This window comes from Ceratotherium simum, chromosome 9, assembly GCF_057802395.1.
Source record: "Ceratotherium simum simum isolate JZ-2026a chromosome 9, ASM5780239v1, whole genome shotgun sequence".
Taxonomy (NCBI): domain Eukaryota; kingdom Metazoa; phylum Chordata; class Mammalia; order Perissodactyla; family Rhinocerotidae; genus Ceratotherium; species Ceratotherium simum.
Window position 1 is genome coordinate 39,775,433 of NC_141908.1, and position 21,533 is coordinate 39,796,965.

At 39.7% G+C, this 21,533-nt stretch overlaps 1 protein-coding gene across 1 annotated transcript; it reads left to right on the plus strand.

The window, feature by feature from the left end:
* Nucleotides 1–220: 220 nt before the first annotated feature.
* DAPL1 (death associated protein like 1) lies at nucleotides 221–20,265 on the plus strand. Its single transcript, XM_004428287.3, has 4 exons — nucleotides 221–309; nucleotides 9,329–9,398; nucleotides 11,820–11,880; nucleotides 19,999–20,265. The coding sequence occupies exons 1-4, from the start codon at nucleotides 252–254 to the stop codon at nucleotides 20,113–20,115; spliced, it is 306 nt and encodes a 101-aa protein (XP_004428344.1). The 5' UTR covers nucleotides 221–251; the 3' UTR covers nucleotides 20,116–20,265.
* Nucleotides 20,266–21,533: the final 1,268 nt, after the last annotated feature.

Consider the following 21,533-nt stretch of genomic DNA (forward strand, 5'->3'; position numbering starts at 1 on the left):
AAAGAAAATAAGAGTTCCCTTAGCCAGCTACCTTGCCTTCTCAGATGGAGAGAATAAGAAGAAAGTTTTCTTCTAAGAGAAAATTTGCCGAGGAGATGCAGGTTCCCAGAGAGCTAGGTGACAAGCCCTGTTGCTGCTCAGCGATGCCCTTAAGGGGCCCCGCCCCCCGCCTGTATAAAGCCAGGGTGCAGTGGGGCAGCCACAGCTGGCACTCAGCCTCCAGAGCACCAGCACCGGCACCAGCAGGCGCTATGGCAAATGAAGTGCAAGTCCTGCCCTCCCCACTGAAAGGGGGGCATCCTCCTGCAGGTAGGCTGCCCACCTGCCCTCTGTCCCACAGAGAGCAAGGCCTCCCTGCTGCTGCTGCCCCTCCTTCCATCTATGCCTTCAGCAGAAGTGCCCCACCAGAGCAGAGGTTCTCAACCTCCCACTGTTACTCTAACTTCATGGAGCCTGATTTCCTCCTATGTCTTTGATCCTTCTAGGTTTGTGTATAAAACCACCTGGGGATTTGTCATGTCCCAGTTGAATTAAAATCTAATTATATATGGGAGTACAAGGCATTCAGTGCTTGTGGAAACGGATGGGTACGGAGGTTGGACATTTCCTCCCTGGCTGTAGGTCAGGAGTGACACGCACATCTGGAAGGTGATTTACTGCCAGGGAAACCTTCCTCCCTAGAGGTTCTGGCTCTAAGACCATCTCCCCACGATGCCTGTACATCATCTGATTTCATAGTCAGGCAAACCAGCCTCCACACAGAGGAGAGCTACCATATTTCTCTCTCCCTCCTCAGGCTGTGGAGTGGGGCAGTGTTACCAGTGATGTAGTTTGCCTATCAACAAGCCGAGGAGCGCTTTTTAATAAGAACCCAAGGACTGTGGGGGGCTGACTGGAAAAGGTAGCTATCAAGGTGTTTTGCAAAGTATTCACAGTTCTGCTTTTTTTTAACATATGGTGTTCACATCAGGTCTCTGGAATGTGGAAATTAGTTTTATTGTACTTAACCATATGTTCTACATAGACTGGCTGAAGCACGCAGGCCTACTTTTAGCCAGTTTTATGTTCTTTCAACTGCCAGCCTTCTCTTTTCCTTAAGAAAGATCTAAGAGCTTGACCCTTTGTTCTTGTCTTTCACCATTTACAAAATTTATTTATTGGTAAAATTCTTTGGCACCTCTAGGCCAAGGTTATTTCCACCATCTTTGCTACAGGGGATGATGGCAGGTATAACCTTCGCAAAGCGTGAAAAACTGACACAGAGATTCAGTGACTTTCTGGTGGGCAGCAGCCCAGCAGAAAACAGTCTGAATTTTTACTACTAATTCTGAGTTTTCAGTTCTGGGCACCATGCCCTGGTCTTCCGTGGCTGACTCCTGACATTTGATATTTGTAATTGGACTTAGCAGTATTTAACATTATCTATATTTAAAGTTAATGATGCTAACCAATTAATGGTCAGGAACTATACATGCAGATTATTAGAAGAGAAGCTCATTACAAAGATAAAGACAAAAGAAATAAGAACACCATTCTTTTCCTGCCAGTTCCAACCCAATCCTTCATAAAACAGTTAAGCTAAAACCTGATTTGCTAAATTATATTAATGCACAAAGAACACAGAGATAAACTTAACCAAATGAAAGTTGAATGAAACCACCAGGAACTTTCTGTCCCACCACTAATGATTGCTAGTTACTCTGTGTACATAGCACACTATGACTCCATCAAGCATGTCACAATGCCTCTGGCAAGACAATTAATTATTATGAACTGTGACACTACAGATAAGAGGTTTGGGATAATTAGAATGGAGATGAAGGCAGACTTTTGCTTCCCCACTGAGAACAAGGGAACAAAGAAGCCTCATCCTTCAGCTTGTCTCGCTGCATTTTTTAAGTCGGAACCAGTTTGCTAGGGTGTAAAATTTTATTTATGGCACAAAAATAATTTGTTGCCGGAATTCCATTAAATCTTCGCCTGATTTTTTTAAGTAATATATAGATCCCCGAAAGTGGGAAACAGACACGATATGGTGGGAAGGATCTGATGTGGCCTTTGGAATCAGACAGACCTGAGTTTAAACCCAGCTTTCATTCGACATCTCTGAGCCTCAGTTTGCTCATCTCAAAAACGGGGGGTAATAAATAACGTCCATCTTATAAGATTGTTATGAGGATTAAAGGAGATAACCTATGTAAAGTACCTGGCACATGAAAGATAATCCGCTTGAAATGCAGGCCTGGTAAAACACTTAGCTGTCAGAAGAAATCATCCTCCCCAATTGCAAGACCTCCTGATGTTCAAGGGCTACTTTAGGCGCTACTACAGTGGCCAGAACAGAAACAACTGCAATGGAAAAGATACACGTGCCTGTCCCCATCATAGTTAAAAATGAAACCACTCAAAAGGCAGCCAGCTATAACTTTCCCACCTACGTGTGGAGTGCTTAGCGGTTTTTCTTTCATGTATATTAATATAATATATTGCACCTCTCTTAGCCCTGGTTATAAATTTATGCTGTGAAACGAGACTACATTAAACATGAGGTGGCCTGGGCTCCAGTAAACTTAGCTTTGGATTTTCTGCTTTTTTGATTTGGCTCGCTCTTAGTTTTGTAAGAACCCCATTATGTGAACAGCGGAAAATAGGTGAGTAGAAAGTAGTCCGAGGAAGCCAAGTATGTGATGAACTACAAAGAGCAATAGTTCATGCGTTTTTCTATACTCCCTGCACTTTTTAGTTTGGTTTAAATCAAATAAGTCAGAGTCATCAGAGGGGTCACCACTGAACCCCCAGAGAGAATCAGTTTTCTGGCTTATTAAAGAGAGAGGGAAGTTTGGGGAGTGACCCCCAAGTGTGAAACTAATGCAGAAAATGGGGGGAAACCATAGCTGCCTAAGGGCCAGTATCATTTTTAAAAAAAAAAATACCAGAGGTTTAATTCTTTCAACTCCAGTCTGCTCAAGTCAACTTATGGGGATTGATCTGAGGTTTGAAGAGAAAAGTTGTGAGACCCACTACCCCAAACATCACAGGGGCAGGAATTTGATGACAGCAAGGACAGCTGCCATTTGCTCAATGCTAACTGTGCATCAGGCCCCGCACAGAGCCTTCTAGACATGGCAACGGCCTTGCAGACGGATGATGTACCATCATCCTTGTTTCATAGAGGAGCAAACTGAAAGTCAGCAAGGTTGAAGGGCTTGCCCAAAGTCACAAAGCTGGTGGGCAGTGGGGCTGAGATTTGGAAATAAAGTGGGCCTGATGCCAAAGCCCTCTCTCCTTGCTCCACAACCTTTTTCTATTGAGGGTCTTTTGGGTCTTGATTGGCAGCTTAAAATCTGCTGACAAATCAACTCTGAACGCAAGATGAGCATTTTGTAAACATCTAACCTTTTAATTAACTTCAAATAGAAGTTCTAAGTCAGAAGGCAGAGTGTGCACAAACCTTCATGTTGGTCAGCTTTCTCACATGCATTCTCCATTCTCTTAGTGACGAAAAGACGCTTAATTTTTCTTGCAGGCTTGTCTTTCCTTACCTTGACTATTCTCTACCAAAAACTGTGCAAAATGTCTGGAAAAATCTTAACTGGAAAATTATTATATAGCATTCTAAACTCAAGGGTCTATTTTTAAAAAATTATAAACTGCAAAACTGACCACAAGAGTATAACTCTTACTCAAAGATAGGAAAGTTTTCTTTTCCCCACATAAATTTAGTTTTCTAGTGAAACTATCCAAAAGATCATCTCTCTCTTTTACCTTTTTTAATCTCCAGTTCATTTTGTTCATTAAAAGGACCTACAGTCTTACCTTATGTATTTGTACTCAGAGGCCTGTTAAAATGTTAAATCAGTTCATATCTTACTTTGCCCAATTCTAGTTGGCCCTTCTACATAGATTCAAAAGACAATATAGTCCCAAACATAGAATTAGGTAAATGATTACAAATTTAAATGAACTAATTTAGATACAGTGGAACTCCAAAGAGGTCTTATGAGTCAGACCTATCTGGGATAAGCAAAATGGGCAAGACCCTGATTGTTTTGGGTTGTAAATGTTTTTTTATGATGATTTGTCTAGATCCCAGGAGACCAGTGTGACCAGTGTTCCTAGCAGAGCTTTGAAGATGACCCTCTCACAAACTGGTTCCATCTGGTTCAGTCACCCCAATGTAGCGAAAGCCTTAATCTAATATCTCAATGTATCTATCTATAGTATGGTGACCTTCTGCTTCTTTCTATGATATATGGCCAAACAAGTGAGATTACCTACCAGAATAGGTTTGGTATAAGAACTGTGGAAATCCAAGATGTGGTTTAGTTATGCTTCCTAAATCACTCAGTTAGAGCCCACAGCCTATACCAGAAAGGATTCAAAGACTCCTAGATGGAAGTAGAAATCTTCCGGAAAGATATTTAATTTCTCCTCAAGTGTCTCTGCTTTATTGTTCTTAAGAATGAACTCCCATGTTTGCATTCTTTTTACATTTCTTTTGGCATTTGTTTTTCTGGTAAGCGCCCTATATTCTTTACGAAGGGAAGAAGTGATAGATTTTTTTTGGAGGTAGATGAGAAGAGTTAGAATCACAGTAAGGACTTTATAATAAAGATCATCTCGTTCAACTTCTACCAAATTCCCCCAAATCCTCCTAAGATACCCATGGCAGGTAGACTTCTTTTCTTTACTTTAACACACAGAGGGGCAAAGGACATACTATTGGACCAGGCAATCCTCTTCACTTTGAATAACACAAATTGTGCTATGTAGCCAGATTCTGCCTTTCTGGAACTTCATCATTTGGTCTTCATTCTCTCCTCTGGAACAATATAAGATAAATATAAATAGTAATAACTACTAATTATTAAGTGCCTACCCTGTACAGGTGCTTATGTCACCTCTAGAGCAAGCTAAAGAATCAGTATTATTGAAGAATGCAGAAACTGAGTCTCAGAGGGGTTTAAGGGTCTTGCTCAAGGTCACAGAGCTCAGGAGGGGTAGAGCTCTCTGACCCTACATAACATTTTCTCACCAGGAAACCATTCCTCCTCCACACGACAGCCCCTCAGATCTTTGAAGATGGCACCTTAACCTCCCTTGAATCTTTACTTCCTAGGAAGTGATCTTTCCAGATTCCCAAGTTCCTCGTGTGACACAACTCCCTTCTCCACTCTGTTTACTCTCCTCTGGATACTCCCTAGATTGCCAATGTCCTCTCAAATGAGTGGCACAGAACTCAACATTCTAAAAGTCTTCTCATTTTTAACTATTGCTTATTTTAACTATAACAACTTTGCTTCTACAGTTGGCGATATTGATCAATCCAGGTGGAAGAAAATGTGTAGAATCAGGGAAAACAAAAGAAACACTTAATAAGGAAATAATTATAGCCCTCCATATTTAACAAGCACTTGTCATAAGGAAAATTATTATTGGGAAGGGTATAGAAGGCCCAAGCTCTAAACCTCTATTTGATTCCTCTTGGTAGAAGAGACAAGGGTGCTGTGAACAACACTACCCTTCACACAGGCACATACTCCTTAGTCTTCCCCAAAAAGCCATCTTTTGGTTTATTTCACCTCTGTATTCTGGGGCTGTTCAGATGATGTTTCCACATAATTTTATTTCTGTCGATTACTTTGTGTGCCTTTTTTTCATATACGTGTGTGTGTGTGAATTTAAAGCAGACCATGAATGAAAACAGCATTTTTTCCCTAGACTGTATCTAATATTACAATCTTATAGTGAGAGGCTTTTATAATCAATAAAAAAACAACTTGATGATTCAAAATGACCAAGTGGAGTTTATTCCATGAATGCAAGAATGATTTGATAGTAAAATATCCATTAATATATCTTTATGTATTAATATCTATTAACATAAGTAACCACATTAAGGACAAAAACCATATAATCATATCCATGTATACCAAAAATGCATTTGATAAAATTCAACATGTATTTGTAATTTTTTAAGCCCAATGAAACAACAGTAGAAGGATATTTCCTTAACATGATGAACTATATATACAAATATATATACATATATATATATTTGTGTGTGTGTGTGTATATATCCATCTAAGTACATATCATGCTTAATAGGAAAACACTAAAAGCAGTCCCTTGCAAATTAGGATGACAAAGATGTCTACCATCACCACTATTTAATGTTATTTTAGAGGAAGTGATATTATAATTCTTTGCAGGTTATATAATTTTTTTACCTGGAAAACCTAAGAGAATCAACAAAAAAAACTGTTATAAACCATAAGAGAATTCAATAAGATCTGTGTATAAAAATCAATAATGTTGATATAAGAACAAAAATCTATTAGGGTTATAATGGTAGAATAGGCCCATTTATAATAGCAACAGCAACAACAAAGATAAAATGCTTAGGGAATAAATCTAATAATAAATGTGTAAGATTTATGTAAACAAGTTACTGAAGGACTCAAAAGAAGATGTAAACAGTGGAAAAGCATATCATGTTCTTGAATAGAAAGCCAACAGGAATATTAAATATAAATCTTCCCTTTAAAAAAATCTATAAACTTAAAACAAGATCATTAAAAAAATACCAACTGAATTTCTTGGAGGGAATTGACAAACTGATTCTAAAGTTCATATGGAAAAATAAGTAAGAATAGCTAGGGGCCTGCCCGGTGGCGCAAGTGGTTAAGTGTGTGCGCTCTGCTGCAGCGGCCCGGGGTTTGCCAGCACGCACCGATGCACTGCTTGGCAAGCCATGCTGTGACGGCGTCCCATATAAAGTGGAGGAAGATGGGCACGGATGTTAGCCCAGAGCCAGGCTTCCTCAGCAAAAAAAGAGGAGGATTGGTGGATGTTAGCACAGGGCTGATCTCCTCACAAAAAAAAAAAAAAAGAATAGCTAGTAAAAGTCTACAAAGGAAATGTAGCAAAGTAGAACTAATTCCATCAGATATTAAAATATAATGCTACAATTATTAAAATAGTGTTGTAATGGCATATAAACAGAGAGATTAATGGAACACAATAAAAGTACAGAAGTAGCTGCAAATATATATATGCACATATGTATACACACACACATATACATATATATACACACACACTTATATACATATATGAGAACTTAGTATACAATAAAGATGGCATTTCAAATTAATAGAGAAAAGATGAATTTTTCAATATTATTGGGATCATCTAAAAAAAAGCATGCTTCCACATAACTTACACAAAATATATTCTAGAATCATCAAGGATTTAAAGATATGATCAAAGATTGATTATACAAAATGAAACCATAAAAATTCTAGAAGAAAGTGTGAAATTATGTTTATAAAACATCAGAAGGGGGAATTTCTTAGTGATACAAAAATCCATAAGAGATTGACAAGTTCATATAAAAACAGCAAAGTTCTGCATGGCAAAAACATTAACAAAAAAGGTAGTAACTCGTAAAATATTTTATATTTTATATTTGTGATGCATCTCATGAACAAAGAGCTCCTATAGATCAATAAGAAAAAGAGAAAAAAGACTAGCAATCCAATAGAAAAAAATCAACAAAAAATTTGAACAGTTCATAAAAAGAATATACAAATGGCTTCTAAAACAGAGAAACAATCTCAACCTTTAATAAAATATAAGAAATGCAAATTAAAACGAGGTACTTTTTTTTTTTTTTAATTATTGGTTGACAAAACCGAATGTTTTCTAGCTCGCATTGTTGCTGTCATCACAGCTGGTGAGACTGTAAACTGGGACAACCTCTGTGAAGGACAATTTGGCAATATTTAACAAAATTCCAAATACACATACTCTTAAGAAGGAATAAGATCACTTCCAGGAATTTATCCCACGGATATACTTGCACTTGTGCAAAATTATGTATATAAAAAGATATTCACTGCAGCGTTGTTTGTGATAGCAATAAATTAGAAACGGCTAAAGTGTCCAAGATCTGGGAATTGGCTAAGTAAACACAGAATGTTCATAGAATGAAATGTTAAAGCAGATGTTAAAAAGAAAGACACATTGATAGATGATAGATAGATAGATAGATAGATAGATAGATATGGAACTTACTTCAAAATATGTGATTCAGTGAAAAATATAAACAAACAAGATGCAGAACAATGCATATCTTATGCTGCCATTTTAAAATAATAATATGTAGGTATCTGTATAGAATATCTGTGGATGAATACCTAGGAAATATAACATTAGCAGTATCTAGGGAGATGATCTAGGGGGCTGGAAAAAAGCCATAGGAGAGATACTGTAAACCTTTTCATGCTTTTTGAATTGTGTATTTTATGCGTGTATTACATAATCAAAAAAATAATTGTAAAAGAACAATGATGAAGTCAGTTCGAAAGGGCGTTGAGAAATAGAACAAGTTTTCCTTATTTTTCACTTTATTGGAAATTCAGAAAATTGCCAGTTTGACATTTCCATAAAAAGAATTAACAAGTTCAAACAAATCAATGTCCATTTAGCTTTTTCTCATTTGAGCTTGTCAGATTTTAGATGTGCAAATTTCATGGGAACAGAAAAAAGTATTTGCTTTGACTTGCAATCTGAAATGGGTTGTTCCTTTTCAAAAGTTGATTTCATCTGACGTTGTCAAACACTTGAATTGCTGTTAGGTCATCTGTAGCCTGATTAACACTAATTGATCTCTTGAATGGCAAGATTATTAATACAGTTTAATTACTCATTAGAACATCTGAGTTTGACCAACATCCGAGGTTTGGGGTCTGGGATGGAACGTCCGTATCTGGTGGGATCAGAAGCCTCTCTCTTGAATTAAATGCTTGTTATCACCGCACGTCCTGACTCTTGGCTCATCTCTGGGAATCTGGCTTTTGAAAGCTTTGGTTGAAAGAAAAAATGCAAGCCTTGCACAAACTTTAATCCTGTGGGAAAATAGGGGGGTCACATTGTAATTGTCGTTTGCTATCATGACGAATGTAATTAGTTTGATAACAAGAAAAAATGTTTTTCAGTGAAAATGCCTAAGGCAGTATGTTGTTATTCTCCTCCCCAAATCAAAGGTGTAACCTGCTGCCTTTTCAGCCTCAGTTTACCATCTCCCAACACAAACAAGCAGAGTTCAGCCCTTCTCCTCCGCCCCACCTTGTTTACCCAAAATAGTATTTTTTCTTATGCTATTTCAGGGTCACTTTTTCTTGTGTTGTTTTAGATAAAAGATTAGATCTTTAAAAAGTAAAATTCTAAAATTCTTTTCAAATCTAAATTCATACCTTGAATGACAAAGCAAGCCTTCCCTTGCTGTTCTAACCATTCCCATGTCGATGTTTATTTTTTATAGTAAAAGCTGGAGGAATGCGAATTTCCAAAAAACAAGAAATTGGCATCTTGGAGAAACATACCAAAACAAGGTAGGGATTTCTGCTTAATTTCTTCTCCTCCATCACCTCGAGGAGTTTTGAGTGGCTCTGCTTCCAGAAGTCAGAGACCTCCCTGTATTTTAGGACAAACCAAGGCTCCCTAGGCATTTGCTAAGTAAGGCTGAGGCAGCCAGCAGCGGGGCGGGGTGGGGGTGGGGGGGATGTTAGGGGTCATGATCAGTGGTGATGGGGCTGTAGGTGAGAGGTAGCTACCATGTGGAGGACTCTCTCTGGGCCCCATCACTGCCCCCACCCACCTTCCTGCTCTCTGCAGCCAGCCCAGCTGCCTCATACTTAAGAAGCACAGTCCTGAATGCATCCAAAGCTGACACACGTCCCTTTGTCCTATTTTCACACTAGCCTTTAAAATATTATCCCTAGGCTGGCCCTGTTTTCGTAATATGCTCTCTGCTGAAGCAAATCTCCTGAATTAAAAATAAATGCATTTTTTTTGTTTTAAATTCATCACTCAATTATTTAGAAAATAATGGCCACATATTTGGCATAGCCAGAAGGCATATAGATGCTCAGGTTGGTTTCTCCCTGCTCCTTCTGTCATAACCTTGACACACTGAGCTATTCCCAGAGCTAAGCAGAGAGCTGGGGGCTGGATTGAGTGTGCAAATGGCCCAACCACTCTATGCTGCGGTTAAGGAAAATGAGTACGCTCAAAAAGAAAGAAACCTGTGGAACTGGCTTCTCCAAGTAGTGTAATAGGTGCTTCAGAGACTGTTAATTTCAAGATGGTTTCCATGGATGAGTTGATGAGTGATTAAAAACTAGTGGATTAGAAGATGCTCAAGGTATGTCCTGAACAGTTAAAAATGTAACTTCTCAGAAAGAGAATACAGAGGGAAATAGACTATGGAATTTCTCTGGCTCTTTCATATAAAATTATTTTTAGATCACTTTTAAACTTTTCTTCCCATGGGAAGGAAATTTCTTGAGAGTTTTTCCTACTTTAAAATGAAATACTCATTTGCCTCTTTAGCAGTTTTTGTTTCTTCTGATATCAGAAAATAACCATCACATAATGAAAGCCAAGCTGTAAGTCCTCAAGAGTAGGGGTCACGTATTATTTCTCTTCTGACCCAGCGTCTAGGACAGTTCCTAGAATAGAGAAAGCACTCTGTAAATGATACCAGACTGTTGTCGAATTGGAAAGCTGGTTAATTTTGAAATCCTATTCTGTTACCAAAACTTGACTCAAGCATTAGCCCTGTTCATTTTGACAGGTTAACATGCCTGGGCCAGGGGCTCAGGAACTTATGGGTCATGGCTTGGAAATGACCTTCTAGTTGGCAGCCAGTAGACATGTCATTCATTTCTCTGTACCTCAGAAAATGGGGACTTACTGTTAATTCTAACATCAGCCGAAAAATGCAGAAAGGAGAGTTGCCCAGAAAGTAGTAAAGTGGTGAGTGGGACTCTCTTAAAAAACTTAATTGTTCTCTAATAGTCATCAAAAGATGGGAATTGGACTGCTACAGAACTTGCAAGAAATACCTCTCTCTCTTGCCCTATTTACCAGGGATAAATATAAGTATTTGGGGCCTGAAGCTTATAGAATTCAGGGGCCATTTTGAAGAAAAAATAATAAAAAATTACAAATTCGAAATGGCTAGGGCCACTCCCAGGGCCTTGGAAGGAGCGTGTGCGGCGAGAGGCCCAGAAGCTGGTGCTACATTCGCTCCACCATGAATTCACCTCTCCATTCACACCTGCTTTGTGAGTGTACGCCCGAGATACGAGTGCCTCGTTTTCATGGACAAACACCTCTCCTTACATCTTCTTGGAGAATAGCTTCAGAAGACTATACCATAGAAAATAAATTTCTAAGCATCATCCATCTATGTCTATCTCCTAATGACTTCTACTAACCCACACAAATCATCCAGGAAAAGAAAATATGCCAAGTGCAGAGTTTCCTTCAAGAAATTGTACTGCAGGCTCAGCCCTGATTGAAACTCTCCTACAAAATAACTTGGTCTGAGAAAAAGAAGCCAGACACCAAAGAGTACATGCTGTGTGATTCGTTTTATGAAGTACAAAAACAGTCAAAACTAATCTATGGGGCTATCAGTCAGGGGAGTGGTTATCCGAAGGGGCAGCTGGTTTGACTAATGTTTTAAGTTTGTGAATATTCACCAAGCTCTACACTGATATTATATGCACTTTTCTGCATACATACTATACTTCAACAAAAAATTAAAAAATAATAATAATAATAATTTGGCCTACAAAGTTTGTTGTAGCATGTGGGCACACAGAGGCAGGATTTTTTGTCTTCTAGGTGAGGTCAAGCAGAGTGAAAGCTTAAAGGCCAACTACATAGCCCTCTGTATAAATCATTTAGCCTCTTTAGTAGAAAAGTTTTCAGGTCCTATATGAAATTTCTTTTCATCTTTGCAGTGCCGTTGCAAATGTTGCCAAAATACAGGCGATGGACGCCCTGAATGACACACTGGAGAAGGTGAGCCATGGGTGAGGCACATCACGTGACACTCCCAGTCAGTATGATCCTCCCATCCCATGAGGCTGCACGGGTGAATGAGCTGATGACCACTGACATTTTTTCCAACTCAGAGGTTTGATGTCCTTGTGAAAGGATCTGCTCTGAGTCTGAGGAACACAAGGAGGTTTTGGTGAGAAAAGCTGTTTCTCCCAAATTCCTAGTGTCTATTTCATAAATCATTTCAAAGATAAGATAGAACATAAAACAAGAATCATGACACCAAGTTGACAGAACTTTGCTTGGCCATCCCACACGTTTCTTGGAAATTTTGGCCTATTTTTATAAAAAGGCAGCTGTGTATTGGGAATTCAGCAGTTTTTGACCTTCTTCCCCACCACTGCATTCCCGTAAGGAAATATTTGATTTGAGGTGTGAGGGTGGGTGCTAGAGGGTTGCACAGTTGATGGCTGGAGGAAGGCTGGGCACTGGCTGGGTTTATCCGGTAAAGTCTATTTATAAAGGTGGGTGAGCATTGCTATTTTTCTTTCTATATCTTGAATTTCTTCTAAGTAGCTCAAGAAACTCAGAAAACTCTTACCAGATAGACAGTGGTTTGGTTTTGGATTTAATAGTTTGCTGTTAAATTTTGTAGGTGAGCCGAGTGAGGGTCCTTATTCTACTTCTAGGGGGCAGATACACTGCATTTAAGGCAGTGAAGAACCACTCTTACAGCTGCTCCCACATTTATTGAAGGGACAGGACTGGGTACACTTTCTAGAAGGAAGACTTGCTATTACTTCCAAAATCAGGGGTCTGAAAAAGATTAGAGCAGAAACTGTGTGGCTAGACCTCTGGGGCCACCGTTGGGCAGTGGCTCCTCCGTTTACTCTCTGTATGACCTTAGCAGGTTACTTATCCTGTGCCTCAGATTTATCATTTGTAAAATGGAGATAAGGAAGAGTGTATACCTCACAGAGTTGTTGTGTGGAGTAAATGAGTTCACACACCTGAAGTTTTCAGAACATTGCCTGCTACAGAGTAACCTGTTGGCACTCTCTGTTCCGTTTGGTAGCGTTGGTTTTACGGCAGTGAAATGAGAAGGTGTGTCTGAAGTCCATGGGATGTTACAAGGCAGATCATACAAGGCAAGATCCTGATTATAGGCTATCACTACAGAGCCTTCTAATGCAGGGGGCTTGGTTCTCCCATCAGATAGATTTGAGATGAGGTCATAAGTGACTCTCTGACTTCCTAGCTTTTCAAGAAGGGCAGGGATGGATGATGCCCTCAGGGCAACACAAGCTGTCCACTCCTGCATCTCATATTCTCTTGCTCCTGCCCACTAAACGCCTCTTCCTCAGGGACAAGAGAAGACCACAGCTGTAAGTGGAACTGGATGGAATAGACACGTTCCTCTAGAATATAAGTTAACCCAAAATAAAATGTTTACAATAAAGGTTGATTATGCTGTACGTTAGGTATGATGCAGTCTATATTATTTTTTATAGATATATATGCGTATATTTATGACATAGAAGGGTTCTTTCCCTTTCAGTTAAAAATATCACTTTTTTATTTCAAAGATAAAAAGAAGAATCAAATAACAACAATAATAGTAAGTTGCATTTGGAAACCATAAGAAAACATTGAGATGGTGTGCTGTTACAAATATTTTTAACAGCAACTACACCTATTAAAAAACACTTTAGGGCCGGCCCTGTGGCTTGGTGGTTAAGTGCGCATGCTGCGATGCTGGCGGCCCGGGTTCGGATCCCGGGTGCGCATCGAGGCACCACTTCTCTGCCCATCCTGGGGCCGAGTCCCACATACAGCAACTAGAAGGGTGTGCAGCTATGACATACAACTATCTACTGGGGCTTTGGGGGCAAAAAATAAAAAAAAATAAAAAAATCTTTAAAAAACACTTTAACAGGGGCTGGCCCCATGGCATAGCAGTTAAGTGCACGCGCTCCGCTGCTGGCCGCCCAGCGTTCCGATCTTGGGTGCGCACCAACCCACCACTTGTCAGGCCATGCTGTGGCGGCGTCCCATATAAAGTGGAGGAGGATCGGCACGGATGTTAGCTCAGGGCCAGTCTTCCTCACCAAAAAGAGGAGGATTGGCATGGATGTTAGCTCAGGGCTGATCTTCCTGCCCCCCCCCTCGCAAAAAAAAAACCCTTTAACAGCTCAGTGTTTACTGGAGTAGGACTGTGGATAAGATTGCATAGATTCCTGGTTAAAACAGGTTCTGGCATCAGAGCCCAGAGGCCTGGGTCTTATGCTGGCTCTGTCACTCACTAGCTGTGTGTCCCTGGGCAGGTTTCTTGACTTTTCTGTGCCTGTTTCCTCATCTGTAAATGGGAATATGGTTAATAGTATCCACTTCACAGAGATAATTGTGAGAATAAAATAAACTTGTAAACATGTGCAAAGTCTTAGCACAGAGCCAGACACAATTAGCCCTCAGTAAGTGTTAGCATCTAGTCCCAGGCAGATATCCTTCAGGGCATCACTTGGAATCCCAGGCAAAGGATAAGCAGCCAGCAACAAAATCAAGTCCCAAGATGACCATAAATGACTATCTTGAATATGGAAGCTGGTGGGATCCACATGTTTCCTTACAGCTACGGAAAATCCTCCCTGAATCCATAATTCAACATGAAGCACAATAGGATTTCATAATAAAGGTCAATCTGGGGTACAAAGACTAATGCCTTTTAAAAATAGATCTGCTGAGATCAGTGGTTGTCAGGAGCTGGAGATGGGAGGAGAGGTTGACCACAAAGTGACAAGAGGGAATTTTAGGGGGTGATGGAACAGTTCTATATCTCGCTTGTGGTGGTGGTCACAGACTGAATGCACTTGTGAAAACCCGAGAACTATACACCAAAGAGGGTACATTTTACTGTAGATAAGTTATACCTTAATTTTTTTAAACAAAAAAATGCACAAACTATACAGTCTCATACAAAAAAATTAAAGACATATAAAAGATAAAGAAAGATAGATATAGGGATCTGCTGATAAATTTTCACCTGCATTACAGTGATTCCCACCACAATATATATGTCATGAAGACCTAACCATATACCATAACCATTGGCCAGAAGAAATACAGTAGCAGAAATGAGGGTCATATCCTCTGCGTTTATTGACCTTTATCCATGACCTCAGCTAGAATTATGTCTAGTTCCAAGAACCCATGTTAATCCTCATACCAATTTAAGAACTGAGAGAGTGAGAGTACAGCCCTATTCATAGGATCTCATCAACCATTCAATCATGGCAGGAAATTTCTACCCATAATGCTATTCATCTCTGCATACCCTACTTTAAAACCAACATAGAGTTTAAGATTTGGGAGACTGAAAAACAGTCTCCAAAGGTTGGAATTGTACATATCTAAGTGGGAAGCAGCCTAAAATTTCCCCTCCCACTATTTCCCCAACTCCTCCCAGCGCACAATCCTCTGTCCCACTACCTTTCTCCTTCCATCGCTACCCCAGCCAGACCTTCCCAACTCTTCCAGCCCTAAATAATGAGAGAATTCATGTTGCCCAGTGACAGGCCACATAATGGTATTCCTGCAGAAAAGGGGTTATGTAACCCCAAAAGCTCTCTAGGCTAAAAATCTGGGAGACCTAATCTTAGACCAAGTTTTCCTACTCCTTACAGGTTGTTTGACCTTTTAGAAGTCACATAGCTCCTCTGAGATTTATGGTTGCTCATTAACTTAATTTTTTTTAAGGCAAGGTGTGATAGAGAATGATACTGCCAAATACATTAATTCTCTGGACGGTTTTGAAAGTTAAGTTTGACAATAGCTGTGAAACTTTGCCAAACATGAAAGTATCCAGTTAAAACATTAGTAACAGGGTTGGATTACAGTGTGGAGGGGGGTGGAATGTTGAAGCCTAGTTAAAGTTGGGGCCACTTTTCAAGTTGCCAGATGTGTCACCACTGCCAAAGCTAGTGAGATGGATGTGAAATGGGCTCATGGGGGAGAGAGGAAACTATCAAAGGCATCTGCAAATCTAAAAAGGTTTCTCTTGTTCTGTAGATTCTCATCACCGTAGGAGTATCCTTGAATTTCATTGACTCAAGCTGAATGTTTTGTTTTAAGCACTTTGCTTAACGGGGTGTAGAAATCTAAGTGCCAACATTCAAGTTGAAATTTAACACCCTGGAAAGATGAATGGAAGAGCTGCTAGTCGACTAATACGACCTAACTTCAGGCTCTAAAACAAAACCTGCCACTGATTTTCTTGCATCTAGAATTTCTTTCACAGCTCAATCACAAAGACCTTTATCATATTTCTTCTGCTTTTTCTCAAACTAAAGTATAGGTTCTGAGATCACAGCTACCCAAGATGAAGGTAAATTCTCAATGTGCAAGTTTCTATTGATCTGCTTTTCAAGTTCAATATGGTGCCCCTTAAGTGATGGAGCCACAGCAAGGCAGAATCCTTACACATATACTAGCCTTGAATTTTTTTCTCTTGTGGGATCACCCTAGATTCTCTTACCCTAATGAATCAGAGAAGAAACACGTTTCATTCTACAAACCCTATCCTTTTACAAAGACTAACAAGGAAAAAGCCAAAGCTTCCTCACAGCTAAGATGCCAAACTAAATCACAGTTGGCTGTAGGTTGTACTCCAGAAAGCTATGCCTACTTATTTCCAGTTCAGACTTGAAAATAAAATCTTCCTATCTCCACTGATACAAAATCTACAACAAAGAATTAAGGCCTTTTGGGGTTGACTATTTTATTTACAGTCTCATCAATTCTAGTGGAAGACTCTCCACCCACAACCCCCAAGTCCTCCTACATTAGGATGTTCCTGATTGAGAGGGTAGGGTATATGCGAAACAGAGCTTGACTCTTGTATTTTCAAAAGTTCCTGTAAAACCCTGCTACTTGCCCCACAAAACTTGTACATTTGTAATTTAACAATTATAGGCAGTTTCTCCAAAGTTATTATCTTTGCCAGAATTATTTCCACTTCCTTCTTAATCCTGTTAATTTTCCTTTATTCACCTAAACTTTCCCAGACCAGTTCACAGATGGCCAATAGGCCCCAGGAGGAATCTCCCATTCATTCTGACCCGTGGCATTCCCCTCCTGAGATGCAGTTGAGCAGAGCTTTTAGAACCTCAGTTAAATGCCTTAGTTAAAATGTAGGCCCTAACCCTTGTGCATTACTGGTGAGAATGTAAAATGGTGCAGCCACTATGGAGAACAATATGGCAGTTCCTCAAAAAATTAAACATAAATTACCATATAGTCCAGCAATTCCACTTCTGGGTGTATACCCAAAAGAATTGAAAGCAGAGACTTGAACAGATATTTGTACACCAGTGTTCACAGCAGCATTATTCACAATAGTCGAGAAGTGGAAGCAACCCAAGTGTCCATCAGCATAAAAAGGGATAAACAAAATGTGGTATATCCACACACAATGGAACATTATTCAGCCTTAAAAAAGAAAGAAATTCTGACACATAATATAACATGGATAGACCTTGAAGACATTATGCTAAATGAAATAAGCCAGACACAAAAGGACAAATATTGCATGATTTCACTTACATGAGATACCTAGAGTACTCAAGTTCATAGAGACAGAAGGTAGAATGGTAGTTGCCAGACACTGGGGGAGGAGGGGATGAGGAGTTGTTGATTAATGGGTACAGAGTTTCAGTGTGGTATGATGAAAAAGTTCTGGAGATGGATGGTAGGGATGGTTACACAACAACGAAAATGTATTTAATGTTGCTACACTGTACATTTAAAAGTGGTTGAAATGGTAAATTTATGTTATGTGTATTTTACCACAGCTTTTTAAGTGATTAAAAAAATGTAGCCCCTAAATTGTGGAGATTACCCTGGAGATGTTCAAATACTGAGTTAGTGTCAAATTCAGCAATAAGTGTGTTCCACTGCAGTGTTCTCATTTCTCTTTTGCTTCCCCACCTCCTCCCATCATCACTCTCATGCCTTAGGAACAACAATCAACATTGTGCCTTTCTCTCTTCTGTCTCAACTTGTCATCTTGCCCCATCTCACCTTGGCTAATTGCCCAGATGTCTGTTATATCAGAATTATTTGTTCATTTCCTTTCTCACCTCCCTTTACCTTACATTTAACTTTAAGTAACTTGCCGAGTTGTTCTTCCCACCTGTGATCTCTTGAATGTGATTTAGAGCGAACCTGATATAACTCATCTGTTTTAGTTTGACACTAAAGATACTCAGTCTGGAAGAAAACTACTCAAGTCAGTGACCTCTTAAGTTTCTTTCTGGTTCTAATGTTAAAAGAAAAACAAAACAAAACACTCTGCCCTTACCACACTATAAAATGCATGTCATGCGGCCCAATGATAATTGATCTGACAAAAAAAGTCACCAGTTCTTTTTGTAGATTCTTAAAGCAATATTTATGACCAATACCTAAATTATGTTTCTTCCTTTCTGCTAAAAAGCCAGCATAGACCATCTGTGAGTTTAATTATTACATAACTTGTACCTGCTCATTTTAAAAGAAAAATTTTAGAAAAATACTGATAGGCAAAGTAAAGAAAAAGACTAGGAATTGCCCATAATTCTGTCCCTCAGAAATAACTATTGTTAACACTTCAGTGTGTATTCTTCCAATGTGTTTAATTTTTTAAGACCAAGAAGACAGGACATCTTGGAGTCAAGTTTCACATGAAAGGGAATGCTGTGTGCCCAGAGCTCAGGGATGTTTGAGAAGAGATATAAGGCACATATGGTTTCCCTGGTTTAGTAGAGCACAAACAAACCATACACAATGTGATGCTTGGGGTCATGAACAGTTTATCACCCCTTTTATTTAATTTGAGTGTCAAAGCAAGGGCATCTAAGCTCAATAGTGATAAGTTAAATTCCCAGTGAGCTGAGGCATCCCTACCTTGCTGGCTAAGGAAGGTGTCCTTAGGTACTTTTATGTTGTGTCAATGGGCTTGAAAATCAAGAACTGAACTGGAATGGATCCAAAAGATCACTGGGTCCAAATTCTCCTCCTAGGAAAACTGCATCTGAAGTGCTTGCAGCATTGGGCTTCCTTTTGACTTTAAGCTGTCCGTAATGTAAATTCCATGAGGTCTCTTGGTTCTATGTGAAATTCCTCTTGCTGTCAAAAAGTCTCAGTCTGTGTTAATTTAAATCTGTTTAAGCCTGTTTCCTCATAGATGTCTTCTGTGGACATGACTAAGGAGGACTTTTGTTACCTGAAGCTAGTAAGTCATTCTTCAGCCTTCTCTTCACCAGGCTTTTTAGACTGAACCATATGAAATGGCCAATATTAGACCATTTTTTACCCACAAAAATAGCAATTTCACATGCTTCAACCTAATAAATAACCCTAACTCTTCCTAACTTCTTTCAGAGGTTCTTTATTCTTGATCTCTTGACAATTGAGGGGTTCCTCCCCCTCAGGACCTTCTCCAATGATCCCACAGTCTTCTTAGAATATAGTGACCCATATATGCATACTCATGCCAGAATAATTGCTAATATTAGAGGACTGATGCAGAAATAATTAATCATTTCTACCTTTAAAAATGTCACTTCAGGGGCCATCCCAGTGGCGCAGCAGTTAAGTGTGCGCGTTCCACTTCGGTGGCCCAGGGTTCACAGGTTCTGATCCCGGGCACAGACCAATGCACCGCTTGTCAAGCCATGCTGTGGTGGCATCCCATATAAAGTAGAGGATGGGCATGGATGTTAGCCCAGAGCCAATCTTCCTCAGGAAAAAGAGCAGGGTTGGCATCAGATGTTAGCTAAGGGCTAATCTTCCACACACACACACACACAAAAAATGTCACTTCAAAACATATCTAAATGCACATATACATTATGTATATTATTTTTTTATATAATGTATTTTATAACTTTAAAAATTAGTGATAAGCTAATGAGGGAAAACCCAGGTTAATGCATACACCCATAGGTCCAGAGCTGAAGTGGTATGGAAAAGGAGAGATGCTATCAAAAAAGTAAACAAAATTGTGAAATTCCCTTGACCAACCATATTGCATTCTACTACTTTAATACTTCATGACCAAAAAGATTCAATATGCTTATTTTTTTCTTTCCTTCTCACCTTTAGCTCAGCCATAAATTTCCAGCAATAGTGCACATGGCACATCAAAAACCCAGACCTGCTCTGGAGAAGGTCACCCCACTGAAAAGGATCTACATTATTCAGCAGCCTCGAAAATGTTAAGCTGGGACGTAAAACATAGCCATCTGGCCAACTGCCTCGAACATCTGACAGCTTAGCAAAAAGGACCAGAACTTTCCATAGGCCTAGTGCACTTGCTTGGTAAATAAAACAGCTTTTGTATCTTCTCTTTTGACTTTAGATAATAAAGCATCCAAAATTATAAATCCACTGCATTCTTGGGCCTCCTTTTGGTCCAGGTCAGGATCCCGTTGATATTTACATGTGGAACTCTATTGAATAAGTGGAGAATCCAGAATACTTGACTGTTCCATTTTACCCCACTGGATAAGTTCTCTTCTCCTTGATGCTGACCCTGAGTTGTTCCACCCACAGAGAATTCTCTTTGAAGGCAAAGGTTAGAGAGGAGTACGCTGAGCTTTGCAAAGGCCAATATTCTTTGCAAATATGAGCACTGATTCTTCTCAGTGTGTTTGTCTAAGATGCTCAAATTTTCACTTGAGGTGAAATGTCTTTTCCAGTTTCCCCACATAAATGCATAGTTTGTTTTGAAGGTTTGGTGAAGGAAAATGAAAAAATTAGATTTATTACAGACATATTCTCCTCTGCAAAGCAATCAAGGATGGAAGGTAGGATTACAGTTTCAGTGAGAGATTTGCTCGGGGCCTCCCAGAAAGTTCATGCTCTAGAGCTGAGGGGGTCACGATGCTACAGAGCATTGTGGTTGGGGTATAGAGGTTGATTTAATTAGAGGTGGGGCTGGGAGGGAAAGTGTTGCCATAGTTCAACCTGCTCTAGCTTTCCTACCCTCCACCACACACACACACACACACACTCTTCATATACTCAAATATGGATGACCAAGGGCATCCTCAGGTGATGGTAGGGGACAACCACATTCTTTTTCCACAGAGGTTAGCTGTCACTCACAGTGCCATCGTTCTGCTCCTCTAAATTATAATGCTATCCAATAATCACCACTTCTCTTTACCCAAGGACAGGGTCAGCACTCCAGTCCATCATTTTACAGCTTGACAACCCTTGGAGTATGAGCTGATGCCAAGCCTGTCTCTGATTCCTGAAATGCCAAAGGCACCTGGCTAAGGCCCAGTGGTCATATTGATGCATCCCACACCCTCCCCTGTGTTGCTTGGCTCTTTTTCAGGAATAAGAGAATTGTTTGAGACAATATCGAGCCTTCAGCCAATGCCAGCATGAATCAGTAAGACAGTCCTAACCACCCCAGTTTAGCTTAGCTCGGTTCCCGGTCCTCTGAGACTATTGTCAGAAATACTCCAGAAAGGTAAGTGTTGCAAGGCAAATAAATGCACAGAAGTTCAAGGTCAACCACCACTCCCCAGAGGACAGTAGCAAAGTATAAGCCAGATGGTGGGTGCTAGCTGGAACATTGGACTGAGATTAGGAGACTAGGGTTCTACGTCTGACTCATACTAGTTCTT